This window comes from Anser brachyrhynchus, assembly GCF_964034855.1.
Source record: "Anser brachyrhynchus genome assembly, chromosome: 2".
Taxonomy (NCBI): domain Eukaryota; kingdom Metazoa; phylum Chordata; class Aves; order Anseriformes; family Anatidae; genus Anser; species Anser brachyrhynchus.
Window position 1 is genome coordinate 22,755,777 of NC_137695.1, and position 22,785 is coordinate 22,778,561.

Consider the following 22,785-nt stretch of genomic DNA (forward strand, 5'->3'; position numbering starts at 1 on the left):
TAGAAAATCATACTACTACATGCATACTACAGCATTGATAATCTTAATTTCAAAAGGCTTTTTGATTGATCTCTGCTTCTTCTTCAAGCTATATTGAATTCTTTTAACTTAGCTCATGGTTAAAGAGGATTGTGTGGTTTTCAAAATACCGTGTATTGATAGACACTGCCCCTTCATTTGTTAATTGTCATTTCTGAATTGATACATCCAAAACCAGGTAATAAGTGGACTTCTACCTCATTTAGCATCTGATTACATTATTGTTAGGCATAGGAGTAGTTAATCCTGTGCATTTTGAAGTGTCTCCAAGGCTGAAGTACTAGATATTGATGATACCACTTTCTCAATGATGTCATCTTTCAGTTAATTACTGTAAGTTACGTTGTTTTCCAAGTCGATCAGGAATCAGAGATTTAACCTGTAATCCAAGTATTTTACACAGTTTTGATATTTTGTTGAACATTTTATAGTAGTGTTCAGAGCATTTGGGTCTCCACTGACTGATTTGTCATTAGCTTGATCGCTGATGAGATGAATTTCCTGGGTTTGCTTTGTGATTCTTATTTTATTACAACTTTTTAGGTTGGCTCCTATTTGAAGTCTCCAAAATTCCCCATCTGGATACTCGGCAGTGAAACACATCTCACAGTCTTTTTTGCCAAGGTATGTTAGATGTGATTTTTGTTACGTAACCTCAGGCAGATAAACACCACATAAATCCGAAGTTCAGATCTTGCCACGACATGAGTTTCATGTGGCTTCGATATAAAATGTAGTCACCAAAACTTTTAATTAAGCCTACCTTTGAAGACAGACTTGAAGTGTTTTAATGATACCTGTTAAATTTAGTGAAATCTTTTGATTCTGGTTTAATTTATTGAGGGTATGGGGGGAAGGGGGTGCTTTAGAACACCGTAATTGTGATACATACTGTCTTGAATTTTTATTGTGCAAGAGAGGGATAAAAAAGAAATAGTTACATGTAGGTGACTATTAGTAGTTTAATCTTTCTGTGACAGTACTTTCACAGATTTTAATCTATAACCATAGATACCTTTGTCCTAGGTTAAAAATAGATACAGGACACTTGCAATAATTCCTTTTATTTACTCTAATAGGTATGTATGATAATCACAAGTCCTCAGTTTAAAACCTTAGACCAAAGTTTCTGATCAGTTTCTATTTGTTTAGTAGAAGATTGTAAGATTTTTTTTTCTCATACACTTATAATTTCTACAGAACACTTTCTGATTAAAAACACTTACTGAAACTTTATCTGGTACTTATTAGTGCATTTATTAGTCTTTATTACAAATGAACTTTCCTATACTTAGTATCTTACAAATGAATGACTATTTTTAGGAATAAATCTTGAAAGTAAGTAGTAGAACGTATGACAAAATGAAGGCCATAATTTCTTCAGTTGTTGAATTTGCCATAAATAAAAATAAAGAAGAAACAGAGTAGCAGGCTTATATAATAAAAGTGAACAAAAGAAACCCACGATAATTGGAAGCGTATATGCAGCAATTTCTTTAACCTTACTTTTAAAAAAATACACAATTAGCTCATATTCTGCGTTGAATTTTTTGCAAACGCTATACTAGAACTTCCTTGAATTCCTGTTGGTCTAAAAAGGAATTGCTTTTTCTTTCCCACACTACAGAAAAAAAATCTATATTCTACTTTACTTGTTTTCTGCCTACTATTTCCCCAAACAGTCTTTTCAAGTAAATTTTTTGGATTTCAGTTTCGAAGTTTTTTCACTTTTTTTGGAATAATCCTATGTCAGTACCTTATTCTGTAGATAGCGTTATGAGTCATGATAGGTATAAATAAAATAGACACAATCGTCCTGTTATCCAAGTCAGGTAAACCTGTCCAGAATGTTACTGTATCTCCAAATGTTTTGTGTTTACAGGGACTATTTCCAGGTAGAAATCCATTTCGAATGCTCTTTCTTTTACAACGTAGAGGTCTCTTTGCTGGGTTTAAGGTAACTAGGCGTCAATGCCTAGTGCTTCCAGTATAGCTTGGCTCTTCTTTCCTTGCTGAACTCCAAATAGGCTGTGAAAAACTTCATCTTGTGATTAGTATCTCAGGAATCAAAGAGCAGGAAAAGAAAGCAATGGGGGCTTGGCAAAGAATTTCCCAGATTTTTTTCTTATGAAAAGAGGTGGGAGCTGAAGGTGTGTAAAAGTTCCGTGAGTACTTTGTATGTCTGTCCTCACCCTAAAGTCAGGGTTGGTAAGCATTTCAGGTGGAGCAGAAATGTCAGCTATGCAGAGGAAGTACTGAATCATGTTACAGTTACCAGTTGAAGCTGCTTGCTGAACACTGTAGGAAGAAACCTGAATACGTTGCCAGATGGTTAGTCAGTAAGTTGTTAAAGTAGTGTGTGTAGTTCTCTGGATGATGCTTCATACTGAGGATGTAACTTCCAGCTCGATGTTGAATATGATTAGACAGAGAAATCTTCAGAACTGAACGAGGAAAATGGAGAGGGAAGACAAAAGCAATTTAGATCAGGTTTGGATAGAAATAAATATGGCTCTAATTCTCTGAAGCTGCGTATAATTGACAGGAGCCTAAACCCTTATGCTTAAATAGAACATCTAAGCAATTGCTAAGCAGAGGAGTAGTCGCTGTTGTAGTTAGCTGTGTAATTAGGCCAAGAAGCCTAGAAAAAGGCAATCTTCCTAGAATATCGTCCCTATGGGCAGATTCTTCATTGTTCCCTCAGGGACCTTTATTGAACGTGAAGGTTCAACAGACAAAAAGTTTTACTTAAATGCTGCATACCACCCTACTCAAAATTGGCAGCTGTTGTTTACTCAGTTGCTTCATTCAGGTTTTACGTTTCATTTGAAGTACGGCAATAAACATTGGTGTCTTCACTGTGGAATGAAATCATCCACCATGGTTTTCTATCTTAGAACATTTTATATTAAATACGGAAAATGTTATAGACAACTGTTGCTGTCTGCCAGAATATATTTGCATCACTAAATCTGAACCGTTTTGCTGTAGCTGTGACTTTCAGAGCAATGTTTAGTCATACTTTCTAAAATAAATCTGTCCATAGCAACCAGCCTGAAACTTACCTTCTACATTTTCAGTGGATTTTAATGAATGAGCAAAGTGCAGCATAGCATTTTTGTGCTGAAAATCACACTTTAGGATAAAAGTGAAAACAAAAAACAAACTAGTTCATGACTAAGCTTAAATTCTCTTGCTGCTGCCTGAAATAGCCTTAAACAGTGACAGCTGAGTCAATTCCAAGTTGTAGCAAAAGTCTACCAGTAGGTCAGTAGTTTCCCCCATTATTAATGGAAGTTGAAATAATGGAGATTTTATCTACATGGTTTTCATCACCATGTCAGGATTGTCAAAACTCATTTGGGATGTACAGAGATATTTCAATCAGCCTCGTTTCATTACAGGGAATTGGAGGTACACAGAAATGACATAATTAGTTTCTTCCTTAATGAGATGAACCTTCACCTCACATTTTCCGTATTTTAGTTTCTTAGGTCTCAAGGAAAAATGCTACAGATTGTTCTGTAGTTCAGTATGTCATAAAGTTGGTAAGGACATACGAACGCTTGCATTACCTGAATAGTTCTTCAGAACTCTCTGATACTTACGTCTGTCAAAGTAGATCTGAAAAAAATGGGGTGAAAAGTTGGGAGGGGAGCAAGTGTTAGCAGGGGATTGTAATTAGTACTAGAATATTTTCTTTTTTTTCCAATTATGACTGTGTACGTATATGGTTAGAAAGTTGCTTGATGCTCAGCAATCTGAATTTAATCTTGATGGGGGGAGGAAGGGTGGCTATTCCTCCTAGTTACCTATCATAGATGCTGCATTTGTCACAAGGTGGATTTTCCCTGAAAAACTGACTATGTAGGTTCTTCGCAGGCAGCTAAATCCAGTCTGCCATCATTTCTGCCTCTCCCTGCCTTCCCTTCCTCTCACTGAATAAGACAACTCTCAAATGGCCTCAGGCCAACAAAAATAAACAAGGAAAGCTTCATCTGACATTCTAAGTATCCCTGTCAGACGGTGATCATGCAAATAGACAGTATTGTAAATGTCCTCTAAAATCAACTTTTTTTTTTAAAATTGTGTAGAGAAGAAAATGAAAAATGGGGTGGTTCTGACAATGTAGAGATAAGGAGGTGATGCTCCGGATAAAATGCTGTATGGTCAGGTTTTGGTTGTTTTTATTATCCTCATAACAGGAAGTTATGACAAGCTGAGACTGTTCAGAACCTGTAGGAATGTCAGAGCGTCATCAGGCACTGTAAAAAAAAAAAATCAACTAGTTTGTGGTTTTCATGTAAAATAAGAAAATGTTTCAGTGAAAATAATAGGAAGAACAATAGATTAATAGCTGCTTTCTAAATAGTGTCTGCTGACATACTAACTTGCATGTTCTGGAAGTTTGAATTCAGAGTCTTTAAAAGTGAAAAGACAACATGGAATGAGTCCCCAGGGACTTTGGGTTATTGTACTTCATTCTCGGTTCTTGGAGCGCACAGACCTCAACAGAATCAAGCTGTCCACTTCCATTTTTAGTTACAGCATTGTAGCATTTCTAGACTTCAGGAATCACATAAGCAGAGGAAACTACTGGCTGAGACATCTGAACAAGTTACAAGTAACGCTTTTTAAGGAAAATGTGCCTGTTTTGCTGGGTTGGGACTATTCTTATGGTTTTGGATTACAGTTTTCTCTTTTTCTAATTTTGAGTGCTGTAACCTGTTTACGTATTCTCAGGGCCTTTCTGCAGTATCCTCAATAATATTATCTCTCGGAAGAAAAGTCATTTACCTCTCTTCCTAAACAAACTTTTAAACCAAATTTTAGTAGAGAGACACCTGAGCAAACACTGGCATTGCTATAGGAAATCCTGAATTTGGGTCAGTGGTGTTTGCCAGCACTGCCCAAAGGAGGAATGTTACTGAATATGACATCTAACTTAAGAACATCAACAGAGAATGACAGTGGCCGTGAAAGAAAACAAGATGTATGTGTAAAAATTCAACCGTTACTAGTGTATGCTAACAATAATGTTCTATACAAAAGAAAACTGTGTGTATCTGAATAAATTATACTTCTCCATTAATAGAGGAGTTCTGTGTAGGGAAGGTAGTGAAAAATGTCTACTCCCTTCGTTTTGGGTAATCAGGTAATCGGATTTTGAAGTGTTTCTTCGCTAGAGAAGAAATCAGAATCAGATTTTGAAGAATTCCACCTCAGGAAATGGTTACAGAGTATGTGGTTTCAGAGTCTTAAGTTTCCAAGAGTAAGTGGAATTGGTTCTGGTTGGGACTGTCTGGCAGGAGGATGTAGATGAGTATGTAAGTCAATGGCGGTAACTTCTGGGCTCAAGCAGGGGGTTAGTTTTCTGTGTTGCTGATGAAGAGCAGGGAGACAGATGCTGCTCTGTTTTTGACAAATGCTCTGACCTGATTAAATCAGCAGTGAGGCTTCAGATATATTTCCATCAGTTGTTAAGAGCTCTTTTTGCAAGAAAAGACCCCTCTTTGAAGTGAATGTTAGGGCAGGGTGTTCCCTGTGGTATCTGTGAGCCTGCAGAGAATTTAATTTATTCCGCTGGTTACTTTGAGCTTCACAGTGTAAGTGCTGTTGTTAAACAAATGAATTTAAATTGTTCTGAATAATGCAGTAGTTCACAGGGGTTGCTTTGTCCGAATAGTTTTGTAGCCAAAAGGCCAGTTCTATTCTCAATGATGGTTTCATCGTTGGAAAGGGGTACCTCAAAATACAATACTTCTGTAAGGTATCTACCCTGTTCTGGCTTTGCAAGATCACAGAGCGTGACTGTGAAACCTTATTCTTCTCTTTGTAGGTCTGCTCCAATCTTACTTTCTGATTAAATTGTTCCTAATGCAGATGCGTGTTGGTGTCTCAGAGCAGGCGCTTCTGGGCCATTTCTTTGTCTGTCTGTCTGGGAGGCTTCCTATGGGGAAACAAGTACTTTCATATATATATGTAACTTACACAGCAGCATTTGCCCAAGTAAATTGTAGGTTAAATTTATTTATTTTTTAATTAGTGGAATGGCATCTTCAGGTAGGGCCTTTCCTTGCTGCCACATGGTATGCAGAGGAACTGTGGAAAGGCATTGGAGGCACTGCTTCATAACTTGTATCCATGCTATGCTGAACCACGTTATATCAGTTACAGCTTTTGTCCTTGTTCCAATATAAGGATGCCTAGAATTGTACACAAGATTTTTTGAGGATCTTAACCTCAAGGCAGAGTTGATGCTGCTCTTGTCAAAAGTGCTGTGCATCTCCTAGTATAACTAGCAATTATGGGGACTTAGTGTTTAGATCACAGAGGCAGTAACTCAATCATAAGATTTTTACATTATTTGTTCTCGGAGTTGAGACACTGAAAAATTGTAACATAGAGGTCATTAAACTGAGAGGGCGTAAGGCTTACAATATTCATCAAACCGGCTATTTGGGGATTTACCAACAAAAAGAATGCTTTCACTGTGTTTATCCTGATTTCTCTGACTAATTTCAGACACTTATCTTTATTTATAAGTTCCCTAAAGTTTCAGATATTTTTAACATTCATCCCATTATGTATAGCTTTCACTGTGATCATTTAAGGACATTGTTCATGGTTGGCTGATATAGACCATGAAATGTAATTGTATATACCCCTAAGCAAATAAGCAAATTACTTCCTTTTGGGAAAAGATTTCTCATCCATCTGTTTTCTTTCAGAGGGGGAATTTGAGTTTCTATACATGATGTAGATGAGAACAGGACTGCTTAGATGATATCACTTTTCATGTGTTTATGTTGTTCCAATTTTTGTGTCACTGAATTATTCCTCCTGAAATATTACATGTTAGTACTGTTTTGTGCAGAAGTAGAGGAGGGAATGACTTTGTACTGTCGTCTTGGATGCTGTTTCCAAGCCTAGATGAAAACTCGTGAAATGGGGCAGAAAATAGTTCTAGTAGTTCCAATGGGAACTTTTGGTCCAGTAAAATCTAAGTCTAAAAATTCAAAGTAAAATGCTAGCACTTGTTACATGAGGTGCCCTTTGAAAACAAGAAGAGAAGGAGAGATTAAATAAGAAAAGAAATAAAACCAATGCAATGTAAGGAGCCTTTTGTAGGTCCACAAATGAAAAAAAAAAAAAAAAAAAACCTCCTTTCCTTGAACTGTTAAGTTCTCAATTTAGCATATTGTCGGAGCACTTCCAAATTGGAAAAATTACAAAGAAAATACGCTTAAGTAATAGCCATGAATATCACACTAAAAATGCCATTTCTTAAGCATTTCAAGTTTATTTCTAAATACGGTTAGGAAGAAAAGGGATTCTAGTATTCTAGAATTCATCTGTTTACTGAGTTTTCCTAGTTCTCTTCAAAACATTTGTTCTGTTTACTTTCAGTTTTCTGAGTTTGTATATCAGTTGCTTAAAAAATAAACTCGTCTGACTTTAAAGATTAGCAGTAGGCTTTGGGGGCGGGGTGTAGTCATCTCTGAAAATTATTTTGACTAACTTAAATGACACGTTGTTTATGAAAGGTATTTTTTATTGGAACACTATAATGAATGTATAAGCTACTGTTGTGAAAAATGTACAACACATCATAAAAATCGTGGTTCGTTTACTGCCCATTTGTAGGCAGAGCAGTCCTGAGAATTATTTTTTCTCCTTTTCCTCATGCTAGAAGTAAATGAATGACTTTGTCATGACTATGTAAACTGCAATTGGGGAGTGGAAGGTAATGGATTAGGCCTTACCCCATAAAAGTACTTACTAGCATCCAGAAGGTTTTATAGTGTCCTGCTTAAGGAAACAGGGTATGAACAACGTAGTTTGTATATCAGCCTGATCAAATGAAAGGCTGATTTTTGAAGAAACACATTACAGTTTTTTTGTTAGTATATGCAGAGTGTCTCACAAATAGTAAATGCATCAAAGACATTGTTAAATACACTTTTATAAAGTATAAGTCACTGTATCAAGTAAATTCTGAACGTCAAAGCATAGAAACGAAGGCTGAGAACATCACTGTATCATTCTGTATCCCTTTTAGGTATGAAACCAATGTTGGTTCCAGCTATATTTGATACAATAGAGAAGACATGGGGCCTGAGTCATCACATGACGGGTAGATATTCTGTTTTTCAAATTTGGAGGAATAGGAATCCCAGCTTACTATTAAAAATGATGAATAAAGTGATAAAATTTTTAATAGTATTACAGTTTTTAAATATCAATCATATTGATATTTACAGAAACATGTATAAAAAGTTATTCCTAATTCCAGTTCAAGTGAAAAACAAAATGCTGATGGCTTTTTCTCCATCATCTGCTTTTTCCATTAGTCAGGTACCTTGGCCTCTCCAGCTATAACTTGTACTCAATTCTGGTGTTATCACCTTAGTGATATCACTGTAATTATCACTTTAGTTCCGTTTTCAGCTATATTAAATAGCAAAGCATTGTTCATGCTATTGCTCAGTAGTACAATAGGATATAGCCATCCAGCAAGTCCTGATCTGAAGTTTTATATCCACACCTCTTCTAATATAATGTTCTCTCATACATTGTATTACTGGGTTTTGTTGTTGTTTGTTGTTTTGTTTTTTTTTCTGCTGGTCATGAAGCACGTCCACCTCATTCAATGCATTAACATTTACCAGTTGTGGTCTTGATTCTGCATTTGGCAAGTGGTATGTTTGCAGCTGCTCCAGTCTGCAGGTAACGTTTAGAAACTAGGCATTTATACTTACGTCTTTACATAATTTTTTTACAGACCCTTTCTTTTGGATAGTTGTCACTGAATATTATACAAAATAGCTTAGAATCCTTCCTGTATCTGACAGCTGCTGAGATGTTGTACGTGCTTTTATGTTTAGCTCACAAGAGATCTTGGCCTGAAAAACACAACTACTTTAAAAGTCCTCTTCTCATTTGGAAATTTAAGTTTTGGCTCTTTAATTTTTAAAATTATTTTATACTTTTAGCATTCTGCATATATTTAGTTATTTTTTCAAGTTCCCACTGAATAACAGAGTTCAAATAAAAATAGTAATATTATTAATAATGGAGCAGGTATCATTACACCCTAACCAATTTGTAGTTTATCCAGTATTTGTGAGTAGATGGAGGGGAGAGGAATAAACTTATTCCCTTAAAGGCTATTTAAAGTCTTAGCCCAAAAGCTGTGACTTAATAAATTTAGCGTGCTTTCATTTCTTGCTGGTTTAGAAATCATTGAATAATATGTAAGAAAATACTAGTTTTCTTAATAGGTAAGCTGACAGCAAGTGAGGAATGGAAAGAAGGGATTTAGTTTGATGCTGTAGAATACCCCTTTCTAGAAAATATATGAATGCAGTGCAGTGGTCTGTTCCAGTGTTCATGCCAGGTTTTGGCACGAAATTGTGCTTAAGAAAGAGAGAAGACAGAGGTAAAAGGTACTGTTTTAGTCATTCGATGCTGTCTCAGCACATGGAAGGGGGAAGAAGCTGGGTTTAATTTCCATGCCTTTTCAACAAGTATATACATGATTGTCAAAGCTTCTAAACTAACGCAGGTCAGTAAATAAGGCAATTTATGTCAGCAAATGGTGTAATCAGACTAAGTGATTTTCTTAATGGAATCATTTCAGAAAGGGAATCTTAAGAGATTTTAATGAGCTGTTTCAACACAGAACAAATTTTTTTCCCAAGGGTCCTAAAACCTGACCTACTGCCTTCCGAAATACGGAATTTAATATTTGTAGTAATGTAGAATTGCAAAGAAGAGACAGGATAAGTCAAATATAATGACTAACTTCTCTCCGTTTTCGATATATTCTTATACAAGGTGATATATAGAAATAATAAACTCTGAAAATGCCAGGCCTGTCCTATCCATTCGTCGTTCCTTTTGTTGACTTCCTTTTTATTTTATTTTCTAGTTACAGCTTACTAACTGAAGGAACTGTTTAGCAGATATTGATATTAGGAATATTATTTTACCATTTTTAGTGAAACTTGGAAATGAAAATTTGGTAGTCACTACATTACCAAACAGCAGTGCCAGAATTAGTGTAAGAACTGGGGGTATGACCATTGTGTTGTCCTCAGTTAGCAAAAATCAGTGAGTATGAATGGCTGTTAATCTGTATTTGCCTGCTATAAATACATGTTCTAGATTGATTCTTCATATTCTTTCTACCCCATAGAATTTTTCTTCTTTATAGTGAAGCCATAGATGTATTATATAGCTTATGAAATAGGGAGTTTTAAGTATAGTTATCGAAAGCTTGTGAAGTGGTTTTGCGCTAAACAACAAAAATAAATTTGTGTCCGTTTTCTCCTTCCCCCCAAAAGTCTTAAGACAGATGTTCATTCTTTCTGAGCAAGATGTCCTGTATCCTTGGGAAGATTTGGGAAGATGACGTTTTCTTTTTAATTCTCATCTCTGCTCAGCCTGCTTTATTCTCATGTTCCCAGACCATACTAGGCTAGATGCAGGGAACTGAAAACACTAAACAAGATGCCAACATGACAACATATGCGTCAATAGTTTAAAAAAAAAAAATCTTTAAAATAGTAAAATAGTAGCAGTTATAGTCTTGTTCTGAAATTTCAGGCCAAACTTCATGTTTCACAAAACTCCCCAGCTGCCTAATAAACGTGTAACATGACAGACTGAACTGGTGTACAAAATCCACGTTTCCAGGAGACCTTAGGTAATTTTATAACTGGCAGGAACCTGATTAAAATCAACTTGGATTTTAGCTATTGTCTGATTCACAGAACCTTAATGCATGTGACAGCTGTTGAATCCCTGGGAACATCAGAGTGAACCCATATATAGCATCTAATTTCATCCTTCACAAGTACAATCACAAATACGCTCAGAAGTCCCTTTCTAACCACTTTTGAGAAGCATTCAGAAATGAGGTTTACATTCCTTGGTCATCTCCTTTCATACTGATAGCAACCTCCTTTGATAAAGCAGCTCTACTTTCAGGTTAGAAATATGTGAATAAATGAATTGAAAGTCTAAATGAGGAAGGAAGAAAAAAATATGAAGAAAGATGTGGGGGGAACCACTTATGGTGGAAGAAGCTTTTAACTTTTCCTAGCTGAGTTGGAGCAGTTATTTAACATGCTACTTTAATTTTCTGTCTTTATTTCTCCCATATGTAGCATCGTAGCATCAGAAGTCATATTTTAATAACTGAGTAACATGTTTGTTTCTAAAATTTAAGTAACCTCCTTTCAGTTTTTAAATGCTTTTTTTTTTCCCCCACTGTTGATCTGTTTTACATGAGAAGGGTATGAAACATTAATATTTTCTCATTTGAGTTTGAATTATACCCATTTGGGTCTACTGCTTTATAGTTTAGGGAATCTTTATATGTCTGTATATGTTTATATAGACTTTTTGAAAAGAGCAGTTTTATGTTAGAGAGGTGCCAAAGTTGCCAGTCTAAGATGTGAATAAGTTAAAGATACTTTGCTACAGGAATATTGAGACAGTATGGATGTATTCAGAAATAAAGTTCTGTGATTGCCTATGCATAATTAAGAAAACTGATGTAATCGGTGTTAAATGAAATGGGCTTTATTGTGTAACACAGCTGTAAGGAGGAAAATAACACAAGTTTTGTATTAAAGGAATAAACACGCTGCCTTTAATGTGAGGTAATTGTTGTATTCTGCTGTTACAGAATTAGGTACCTGAAATGCCAAATTCCAATATGAACATAAAAGGCAATACTGTTTTTAAAAAGAAAATAAGTGTAATGTCCCTGAGTACGTAGTATTTTCTGCATATGTACACAGATTCCCTAAAATACTGCTTATCAGCACAAAATAGCAGTGGTCACATGATGTTCTTAATATATTGTTGTCTTAATTACTTTCTAAAACTCATACTTTTCACATATAAAGCCATAAGGTGTTAGTCAGTAATTAGCCAAGTTAATGTCTTTTAGAAACATTTTTGTCATATTTGAATTACAAAATAATCAATCTCACAATCACACCCACTTTCAAAAACATTTCATGATTCTGGGTTGAAGCAAACCAGGGCATTTTCATCTTCCCAAGGATGAATTACATGGTTTAAGTGGCAAACTGAATACCTGAAACTGGTTTCTAACATGAAGTGAGGCTCCCAGTACTTTGAGTATTTAAGAAGAATTGAATTTCTGAGGTACATCTTCGAACTGTGCCATTGCATGTTCCTGTCATACCTGTTCACCTCCCACCTACTTAGTGCAATTTTCAAATAGAGTTAATATATTAATGCTCACCAAGGGTCGTATTGCAAGTGCTTCATGTCTGCAGCCTGAAATGGTACTAGATACAGAAATACTATTTCATATAGATTTTTTTTTAAAAGTTGACAGCTAGCATGATAATAAAAACTACAATTCATTTTGAGTAAACTTTGTTGTGAAGTTTTTGCATGTTGTCAACCATGAAACTTGACCACTTCCAGTTTGGTTCCTCTTAGGAGTGAAGATTATTTTTTTCGTTGTTGAGGACAGAATATGATACTATTAAATAACAAAAAGTAAGGAAAAGCTGCCCTTTTCGATTAAACTTGAGAAGGTGGAGGTAATATTTAATTTAGTAATTAAATAAGAATTCCAGGAAACTAAAACTTATCCACTCCTGTTCTGTAATTCCAGTACCACACTCTTGCTCTCAAAACACAGGCTTTGTTCTGTGTTAGTGAGAAAGACAAGTTGGTAATTGAAATAAATAAAAGTGAACGCTATATAACCACTCTTCATTGTTTTATGGTAATCTCTTGTAATACATGCTTCAAAACAAGGAACATGGATTTCCTGCCCCCTTTCCACCTCCTACCCCCCCCCCCCTTTTTTTTTTAATGTGGCAGCAGTTGCGTTCTTGGGATGTTGTTGAACATGTTGTTGAGGAACTGAAGCTCCTCATTCTATACTTTGGAGCGCTGTCTAATTCGAAAAGTATTCTGGTCATGTGTGAAAGACCTATGCATCAAATGGTGATACAGTTACAGAGTACGTTAGTAGGATCATATGAAATTTCTTTTCTTTTTCAAAAGATAATCTCTAAGAGAACCTTCATGACAATTAAAATCAGATTTCTTTATGAAATGCCTCCACAGCAAGATTAAGTGAACGAGATTCTTCCTCTAGGCCATGCATCAGGTGCCATTATAGTCTCACAGTATTAGGATAGATCTGACTTTCTTTTTACTTCCTATAGTGTTAAAATCTACTTTTTTGTGTTTCCAATGGTATGCTGGGTTGAACAGACAGATATTGGATTTTATCCAGTTTAACTTGTCTCTGGAGTCCTACCCAGAGTAAAAACAGAACAGGACCCGGGTGTTTTTTGACATGGTAGGGATAGTTTTGTTATCGGGATCTCAGTCCGGAGTCCTGACCACTACATGTGGACCAAAACCAGCAATTAAACTATCAGATCCATCCACACTCAAAAATTTTTTCAACACTGATGTGTGGATGGCTGTCTTTGGATAAGAATTTTCAAGCTTTGTACTTAAGTTCAAATAACAATTGTCACTTGTCAGGGCATTGTGGTTTTATATTTGAATCAGTTATGGAAGCATTAAACTTGAAGCCATTGGGTTAACATTAAGAGGAAATGGTGACCACTCTGAAAAAGTAATTTATACAATAAGATTGTTACACATCTCTAAGTACATGTTCAGTGTCTCATAAAGACCAGGTGAAATTGTAAGATGAGAACTGTAAATCTAGAACTTGTTAGAATTATAAACTAGATTGGAAAGAACTGCTAGAGGTTTTAGGATTAAGCTCCCTGCTCAGAGCAGGTCTTGCCCAGAGCAGATTGCTCAGGGTCTTGTCCAGTTGTGTTTTGAATATCTCTGCAGCCTTGCTGGGCAGCCTGTTCCAATGTTTGACTTCCTTCATCATGGGGGGAAAAAAAAATTTGAATTATAATACCTAATCTAAGTCTCCTGTTTTGTGATTTGTACCCATTGGCGCTTGTCCTCTCTGTACATTGCACAGTCTGGCCCCGTCTTCCCTGTTGTCCTAGTAGGTAGTTGAAGATAGCAATGATCCTCCTGTTAACCTTTTTGAAGACTTAAGAAATCCAGTCCCCTCAGCCCCTTCTCCTATATTACATTCTTTCCCCACGCCAGTCGTTTTGGTTGCCCTTCTCTGGAGTTCTCCAGTATGTCAACATCTTGTGGTCAGGAGCCCAAACCCGTTCCTTGTATCCCAGGTGGAATCTCAGAGGTATAGTGGAAGAATCACTTTCCTCCAACTACTTACAACCTTCCTGCTAGTACAGCCTTCCTTGACACAAGGATGTGCTGCTGACTGATAGACAATTTGTTGTCCAAAAGAACTCCCAAGATACCATGGCCTAACTTTCTGAAAAATTTATTTCATTTTATCTTTGAGGGAAAGAAAGTAGTATGCAACGAATGTTTTGTCAGATTTTGCTATAGGGTGAGCGGGCTTCCAAGCCAAGGCACATTGTGGAAGAGCAAACCAGACAAAGCCTGTCTTTCAGCAAGTTGTCTCCTAGACAACCTTAAATGTTTTTTCTTCTTTTCCTTTCCTTTTCTCTCTTGCACCTCTCTTTCTACTTCTCCACACACACGGATACGTGCTATGGTAGCCCACCACTTAATCCCCTGCAAGGGTGCACATGAGGAGAGTCAGGCATGGATTCACAAGTCTGAGCTTGTGCCTGCAGTAGTTGACAGCCGTCTACCTTCTGCCAAACGCAGTCACTAACAGCAGCGTCTGCCTTCTGTCTTGCTGGGAACACAAACTTGTGCAATTCCTCTCTGCCTGGACTCCAGTTTCAACAACCAGTCTTGAGACTCCAGCCCTTCTGTCAAATAAAATTGAAGTTGAGCAATGCATCCAGAAGTCAACTAGAGATACGGGAATTGGTTTCAGATCCCATCAGCCTTGTTTTCTTAGGAAACAATTTTGGAAAAGTTGCTGTTTTGAAAGCCAATGATTACAGCATTGAAAAAGACACTGTTTTGTCTGTAATACAAGATTCCAAAATACAAGATACAAAATAATCTTGGTTCTTGCATATCCGATTAAATAGTTAATAAATTACCAGTGTTTCTGTATTGTTTTCAGGCAAATTTTTAAGAAAAGAATTAGTGCTATAGTATGTAATTCTTCCATGTATCACTCAACAGTGGTACGTGTGGAACTGTGAAGTGGGCCATATGCAAACATTTCATTTTCAGGGGCAGCAGGTCTTTCAGCAAGGGGTCTTTGTAAAAATTCATAGCCAGAATGTCAGTGTGGCTTATTCATTATGTTATGGTTTTGATTTGTAAAATGAAAACTTCTGGAATGTTTTCATTAAAACTTATGAAGAGTATTTTTTGCCTCTGAGGGTAAACATGGGATCTTAAAATAACTGGTACCGCTGATGAGAACAACTTTTCAAAGTAATACAAAATGACTTGTTTGTGAATCGTAAGAGCCAACAAGTGAAATGTGATTTTTGGGACATGTTGTACTTAATATTGCAAATAATTATTACAGTTAACTGTTGATGGAATTCCCTTATATGGAACTTTCAATGCATGGCATACATCAAAATACAATTCATAAGGCTGGGGGTGTGTGTTTTGGCACATATGATGGAGTATCAACTTGGGCAGCTGAAGTATGTTTTCATTAAATGTTTGTCACGTTTTCAATTTTGCTGCTTGAGGGAGGTACGGGTTTGTTTTGGGGGGAGCGAGAGGGGCGTTAGCTAGATAGAAACGTATGGACTGGCTGAGCTCTCTAGTTTTTCTGGATAGTGGATATATTCAAAGTTAGGGGATGCATGGGGTTTGTATATACACAGCTAAAATCTTGGAATTTTAATTATTTATGGACCAACAGTCTCAGAGGTTAGAACAGTTTGGGGTTCCACACTCCCTACAGATATATTTTATTTACTTTTTCCTTTTTTAAAGAATTAATTTTAATCTTTTGTAGGGTTTTTCAAACATAAGAATTTTTTCTAATCTTTTTGCTTCTTAAGTCTCTTACCAGCTTAAAAAAAAGTTTAAGCATAGGCAACTATGAAGATACTGTTGAAGTGTTGATTTTCTGTAAGTGCTCTAGTTGTCATTTATTTACGCAATCACTAATATTTTTCATCAGTGTTTTTGTTCCAAATCAGTCATATTTAGACCCTTAAAATTGCATTTTGATGATACAGGATTAATATAACAATTTAGCTTTTATTTTTCCAGTCTGTTAAGCAAGTACTGTAGAATTTGTTCTCACCGGGAGAGACTAAAAGTATGAAGGGACTTCTCCTGAATTAGTGTCTTCTGTAGGCTTCCTACCTTGGAGTACTCAGATACAGGGTGATGGAGAAGTTGCATGTAGCTCGGGGAGACGTGCAGTCCTAGTTCCTCTGCAGGCCAGCCTACTTCTGATATAAATGAAGATGGGTCCAGAAGTCCAGTCACAGTGAGATGCGGTACTTGTGCAGCAAGAGGCCCAGTAGGCTGGAGCCTGGAATTGACTTGGTCCTGGTAAGGACTTTTCACGTCTTTAAGAACTAGGAGGCTTCCAGCAGACGTGATTCATTGGATTAATCTGCATTAGGGACTTAGCATGCTTGAGAGTTTTCTTTTAGGGGAAAATTCCCATTGCATTGATCCTTTGAATCCTGCAGCATGTAACCAAGTGTCCAACAGATGTGCTGAAAGCTTTCTCTAGCTGCGGAGCCCATGCTGAAGTTGCACATTGGGATGCTGCTTTTCAGAGAGCCTTGCCTGTGGGGTGGACACGAGCAGCTGGCTTTGCTTCCGCACAGTGTGCATCTAGGGCTGGCATTTGGCCCAAACTTTATTACCACTTAAGTTGCAATACGGGTACCCCGTAATAGATCACAGCAGATTGAACCCCGATCCTTCCATACAGGCACCGCACTGCTCGGTAATGTAGATTTTTTGCGTGGTGTCAAGCAGCAGGAGAGCAGGCCTTAGCAGAGAAAGTATGATGAGGTGGTGTTCTAGTAGCGCCTTGGCTGGCAGCTCAGATATCTCCTCCTAACTTCTATATACTATCCTTCTTAAGACCAAACACTGGCTGTCCCATGTACAGAAATCAGGGGAACTCTAACCCATGATTGTATGCACCTGCTGCCAGTAATAGCTGTATCTCTCATGTCTGCAAAATAAAACTTGCTTGATATTTTAAAATGTGTGTTGTGTCGCATGTTACCCCTTTTTGTGTATTCCAGGCAGCTGGCTTTCATTCAGGAAAGTTTTTTAGGCATGTGCCGGATACTGTTAGGTGTATACTTAAAATTCTTGGCTGATTTGGAGTCAGCTATTAAGAGAAAATGGATAAGAGTGGAATTCTGGTAAAATCTGTGATTTGCTACTGTTCTTTCCCTGAAGTAGTTTTTTTAATCTGTTCAAAGAACCATAGATCGCTATACATTTTTGAATTCTATGTTTTTCTGATTCACTGTTGCCGCATATAGGTATAATGAGTAGATATTGTGACTTTATCTTTTTAAAAAATCTGTCATCTTCAAAAAGTTGAGCTGAAACTAGAAATAAAAAGATTGTGTACTTTTTAAAACACTTTTTGATTTGTAAAAACGAATAAATTTACTCAATACAATATGAAGAAACAGTTTTGATGTTTACTGTTGCTTAGAGGAAAGCCAACTTTTTGTTTGTTTTCCTGTTCATAGCAAAGCAGGTAGCATTCATTTCTACTTTGACAGGAAGCAAAACTGTAGGGGGGCATTGTCAAATGCAGCATTTCCTTAGTAAGTTTTTCATTTCCCTTTCTGTGTGAAAAATAACATACATGATCATAACTTTTAAGAGGAGATGTAGGACTTGAGGTACTCCTAGTGAGCAGTTATTTGGTGTTTTATGTTCCGTGTTAATCTCAGGTTTTGGTACCTTTTTAAGCTAACGGGTATGTTGAGTATGGTGCATTTCTTACCCTTTTTATCGCTTTTTATTTCTCATGAATAGCTTACCAGTTTTACTTTTTTTCATAATGTTTTTGGCATAAAACCAGAGGAATATGCTTTTTGCCATTTTACGATAGTAGAGAAAATGTCTCCTGTATATGAGTTTTGGAAAGCAAAACTGTATTTGAAATGAAACGCCCATAAATAAAAGCATTACAACAGCTACTATTGGAACCATATTTTTTTCATGCAACTAACAAGTTTGTGTTCTGCCAGCCTGTGAAGTAGACTTCAAAACATTGTCTTGCAGCTTTCTATCTAAATAATTTTTATCTTTTTTTAATGCATGCGTGCATAGTACACTCACTAAATTCCTCTGCTACTTGTTTGTGTTTTCGGATATGAAGAATAATACTATAAATCTAAATCTCTATTTAATACACAGACTCCAAGTAGTTTTTCTGTGCCATGACATCTGCATAAAAAATTACGTAAGCATTGTCTAGAAGTTTAATGGTCTGTAACATATTTCTTGATAGCTTTAAGTCACTATCAGCAATATTTTCAAAGTACCTTCAGTTATTCTTCTCTTGTATTTAATTTGCATTCATTTAAGGTCCAAACCTATGTAGTATAGCTAAATTTTTCCTTAGTAATCTGTATCTGAATCAAGAATATCCTGAAAGTTTTATTTTTCTTTTTTTTTTTCTCCAAAGGATATGGCCCTTGTTGCTCCTGAAGCGCCTTCAGAACAAGCTAGGAGGGTCTTCCAAACATACGACCCTGAGGGTAAGGGCTGTACGTCTTGCTGAAGTGTGATTTTTGGATTGAAATGCATTCATTCGGTAGAGACAAATTTCAAGGAGTAACGAATGCTGCATTCTGTGGTGTATCTCTTAAAAATAAAAAGGATTATTATTTTATAAAACTTGTTCTAAATACTGCACTTTCAAATCCATTGTGCTTTCTATGTCAGGGTAATACGCTCTTTATTCCCACACTGATTAATAGACAAATAAAGTACTTAGTACTTAAGACAAGAAATTTTTAATACGGCATTCAATCTATAAGTGGAACAAATAAATTTTCGAAAACTTTTTGTAGCAAAGGAAATTGAGTACAACATAGTGTAACAGGAGTTAGAGTTCTTAGAGCATATGCTTTTTAACCTCGTAATATTGTTTGTAATTAACAGAAGGCTTACATATAATTTGATTTCTCTTATATTAATCTTTCATAAAATAACTGACCTGCTATGATTGCATTTGTCATTGGAAATTGCTTTTAAACGTATATGGCACAAAACGAAAAATTTCTTATGTTTTGAAAAACAAATTGTGTAACATTCAGTCATGATTTTAACTGTTCAAAAACAAAAAAATGAGCAATTATTACCCCATGTATCAAGTGGAGATTGCTATAGGCACTGAATTCTTAGCAAGAATTAAGCTTTTAAGTGTATGAATGATAAACCTACAGTTTCTGTATTGCATTCTTTTAAAGTGGGAGAGAAGTGTTTGAAAACTGTTCCTTCTAGAACCCCACCATTTGTTTTTAAGTTTTAGAGATAAAGATATGCGATATTTTTTAGTAAATTCTGTGTTCCTGTAAAGCATTTTGTTTCTTTTCCTAATGAGCTTTGTTACTTCTTTAGATAATGGCTTTATACCTGACACTCTCCTAGAAGATGTAATGAAGGCTCTGGACCTTGTTTCAGATCCTGAATAGTAAGTATAATGAAATTTCAGAATACAGAAGTATCATTGAGCCACATACTAATTACTGTTTTTTTCTGGATTTTTTTTTTTCTAGCCTGTACTCTGGGCACAGGATGTTATTTTGAAGTGCCTAAGTCAGCTTTCAATGAAATGGAAGGGGGGATGAATTAGAATTAAAATCTCTCTAACTTTGGTAGTGATAACTAGAAGCCAAAAAAAAAAAAACAAACCACCACCAACCAAAAAAAAAAAACCACTACTGTCATTACTATGTATTGAGGAGACGGTCATTTTTGAGTATATTCCCATACGTTGACTAGGGTGAAACTGTGTGACAAAAAAGATAAATCACTAAGGCACGTGAAGGCGGTTTTGCCTGATCTATGTACAGAGTTTAAAGCTGAAACTGCTTCACTTGCATTTTTGTTCCAGCAGCACATGGTATCTTCTGTTTATAACTGACATTTATTTCCAGAAATGGCACATTTCCAGGATTAGAGTCAAAACTACTAAGTGAAAAAGGTAGTTTACTTTAGATGTTATATGGACTGACAGGACTAATATTCAGTGGCAGCAGTTAAACTTCAGTTTCTAATCATGTCTTGACACTAAATGTTTAAGCCAGGAAGGAGAGCTATGTGCTTAATATTTTTATTTTTATTTTTTTACATCTTCAAAAGATGGTTCTGCTCTTTCATGAGCATATGTTCTAGCCTATTATAGTCTAAATCAGTTGTTCCTGTAAAATGGCTGTGGAGGCTGCAAGTGGATTTACCACAGACGTGAAATTTATTGATGTCATTTTCTGTCTTCCAAATGTTGCAAACTACAGCAAAGATTACTGAGCTGGGGAGGAAGAGTGAAAATTGGAATCAAAAGACACCCAGGAATCTAAAACCAAAGGAAAGACGAGACAAAAATACTAGTATTTGTGTCACGTTAGTAAATTGTGCAATTTGCAAAAGTTTTTTTTTAAAGGGCAAAAAAGCCTTCATTTAAAAGGTCTGAGAAACTTTTGTTTTGGCCTTCTCTTCTGTTGCATCAGTAAGTCTGCAGAAATACCCTTTCTGCATCGAGCAGTTTTTTCATTCGGCTGTTTGGCCTTCAGGGCATCTGTGGCATAACCCTGGCCTATGTTATTGTGCTTAGCACATCAAACATAAACTGATGTAGGATGACAGTCAGACAGCCTGCTATATGGGAAAGACCTCACTGGAGATCAAACCATGGAATATTTTGTCTTGAAACATCTCTTCTTAAATAAAAATTTTGTCTAACATTACTGTCTTGAGGACCTATTCTATTTTGTTTCTAGTTGCCCTGTCCATTTAATGTGGAACAAAGTGTAAATAACACATTTCAAATTACATACAGACCTTTCTGTTCTGTTTTTGTTGTTGTTGTTAAAGTAAAATTAAAGGCATTGCTTCCAAGAGTGATATTTGCACTTTTAAGTTTGAGAACTAAATAGAAGTTGGTTGTGATCATCTTATCTAATGCTTTAAGCTTTTTGGAATCTCAGGGTGAGTAACGAAAGACTATCATTGGCATGTGAGAGGTTTCTAAATTCAGGATTTTCATAAAAATAAATACAGAATTATGTTCATTGTTACTCACTGTACAAGAATAAGGTGTCATCAAACTGGATTAGCAGGTAGCAGTTGCAAAACATACGATGCTTATTTACAGTTTCTTAAATTTAATTTGAGTGGAGTTGATTAAATACAACAAGTGTGTATGGGTTCAAAGCCAATTAGGCACGTGCATGGAAATTTCAAAAAAATACCAATCTCTGTGTTTAGATACAGCCTCTCACTGAAGATGTCTTGAAGCAGCAGACTGCTGGAAACGGGGAGGGTAAACTAAGGGTATCACTCTATGCTTGCCCTATTGTACTCTATTGTAAGCATCCACTACTGACCGGTGTCAGAAACAGTACACAGGCAAGGCAGTCTGTTGGTTTGCTCCAATGAGGACATTCTCCTGTATGGTACAACTTGTAACTTAGACAAAAGGATAGGATAAATATAAATAAATGTTTAAACAATCTGATGTCTGTAGAATATGATGTTTAAGTAGAAGCATAAAGGTATAATTGACATTTGTTCGTAGTGACCCAAAATTACACCATATTCATGCAGAAAGGCTTTCAGATTATTCCAGTGTACTATTAATAAATGCATTATTTTTTTGGCTTCTTTGTTATCAAGGGCACAACGTATACATGAAATGTTAAGCTTAGTTTTACTTCAGTGTGCTTAGTACATCCTGGAGGCTTTTCAAATCTCTGTTTCAAAACAGGTTGTTCGGCAGTTGCGGAACTGTGTTTGAGAGATGACTGTTTTATGTATAGCTCAAGAATGCTTACAAGACAGCAAAATGCCTTTTGGGCTGTAAACCTAGTTTTAGATTATATGGGTTTCAAATTACTTTACCAAATATGGTGGTCCTTCAGAATTATCACTTATTTAATTTAAAATAACAGATTATTTTTACTTAAAAATAACTGTGTTTTGGCAACTTGCATGCCATTCTGGTGCATTTTGTCACTTAGGATTAAAAATAGAATAGTATTGATATACTTGGCAGCCAGCACTGTGGTAGCCGAGCGTAATTTAGTCATGCAGGAGTAAAGACGTCTTACTCATACTTTTATATCCGATGTTTTTGTCATAGTGTAAACCTCATGAAGACCAAATTAGACCCAGAAGGGCTGGGCATCATATTACTGGGTCCTTTTCTGCAAGAATTTTTCCCTGAGCAGGTAATCAATATAGCTTCATTGCTGCAGAGCACTGTCTCTTTAACTTGTCTTTGAGGGTCATAAAGCACTTTGATCAATATCATAAAGACATTTTCAAAAATAAGTATTGCATTCATTTGGCAGGTATGACCAGTAAATAACTTCTTGCATTGCATAGCAAACCATAGACTTCCATTTTGCATAAGGTATCTCTGATTTTGTCAGCTTTACACTGGAAGGAAGGTCCCTTGTAGTGACAATTCCAAAAATTAAGTTCTGGAAATATATAATTATGTTGCATATGAAATTGAACCACTTCCCTAGCCAGAAAAGGAAGTTCATCTGAGTT

The 22,785-nt window shown here is 36.1% G+C and overlaps 1 protein-coding gene across 2 annotated transcripts in view; it reads left to right on the plus strand.

Annotated features, from left to right (window-relative positions):
* The window catches only part of MINDY3 (MINDY lysine 48 deubiquitinase 3), a 50,417-nt gene that overhangs the window by 23,234 nt on the left and 4,398 nt on the right, over positions 1-22,785 (plus strand). For both annotated transcript variants that reach the window (XM_080578567.1, XM_080578568.1), the window contains 4 exons: positions 583-663; positions 18,692-18,764; positions 19,630-19,702; positions 22,370-22,457. In XM_080578567.1, coding sequence (XP_080434693.1) covers positions 583-663; positions 18,692-18,764; positions 19,630-19,702; positions 22,370-22,457 — 315 coding nt within the window. The remainder of the gene's footprint in view (positions 1-582; positions 664-18,691; positions 18,765-19,629; positions 19,703-22,369; positions 22,458-22,785) is intronic.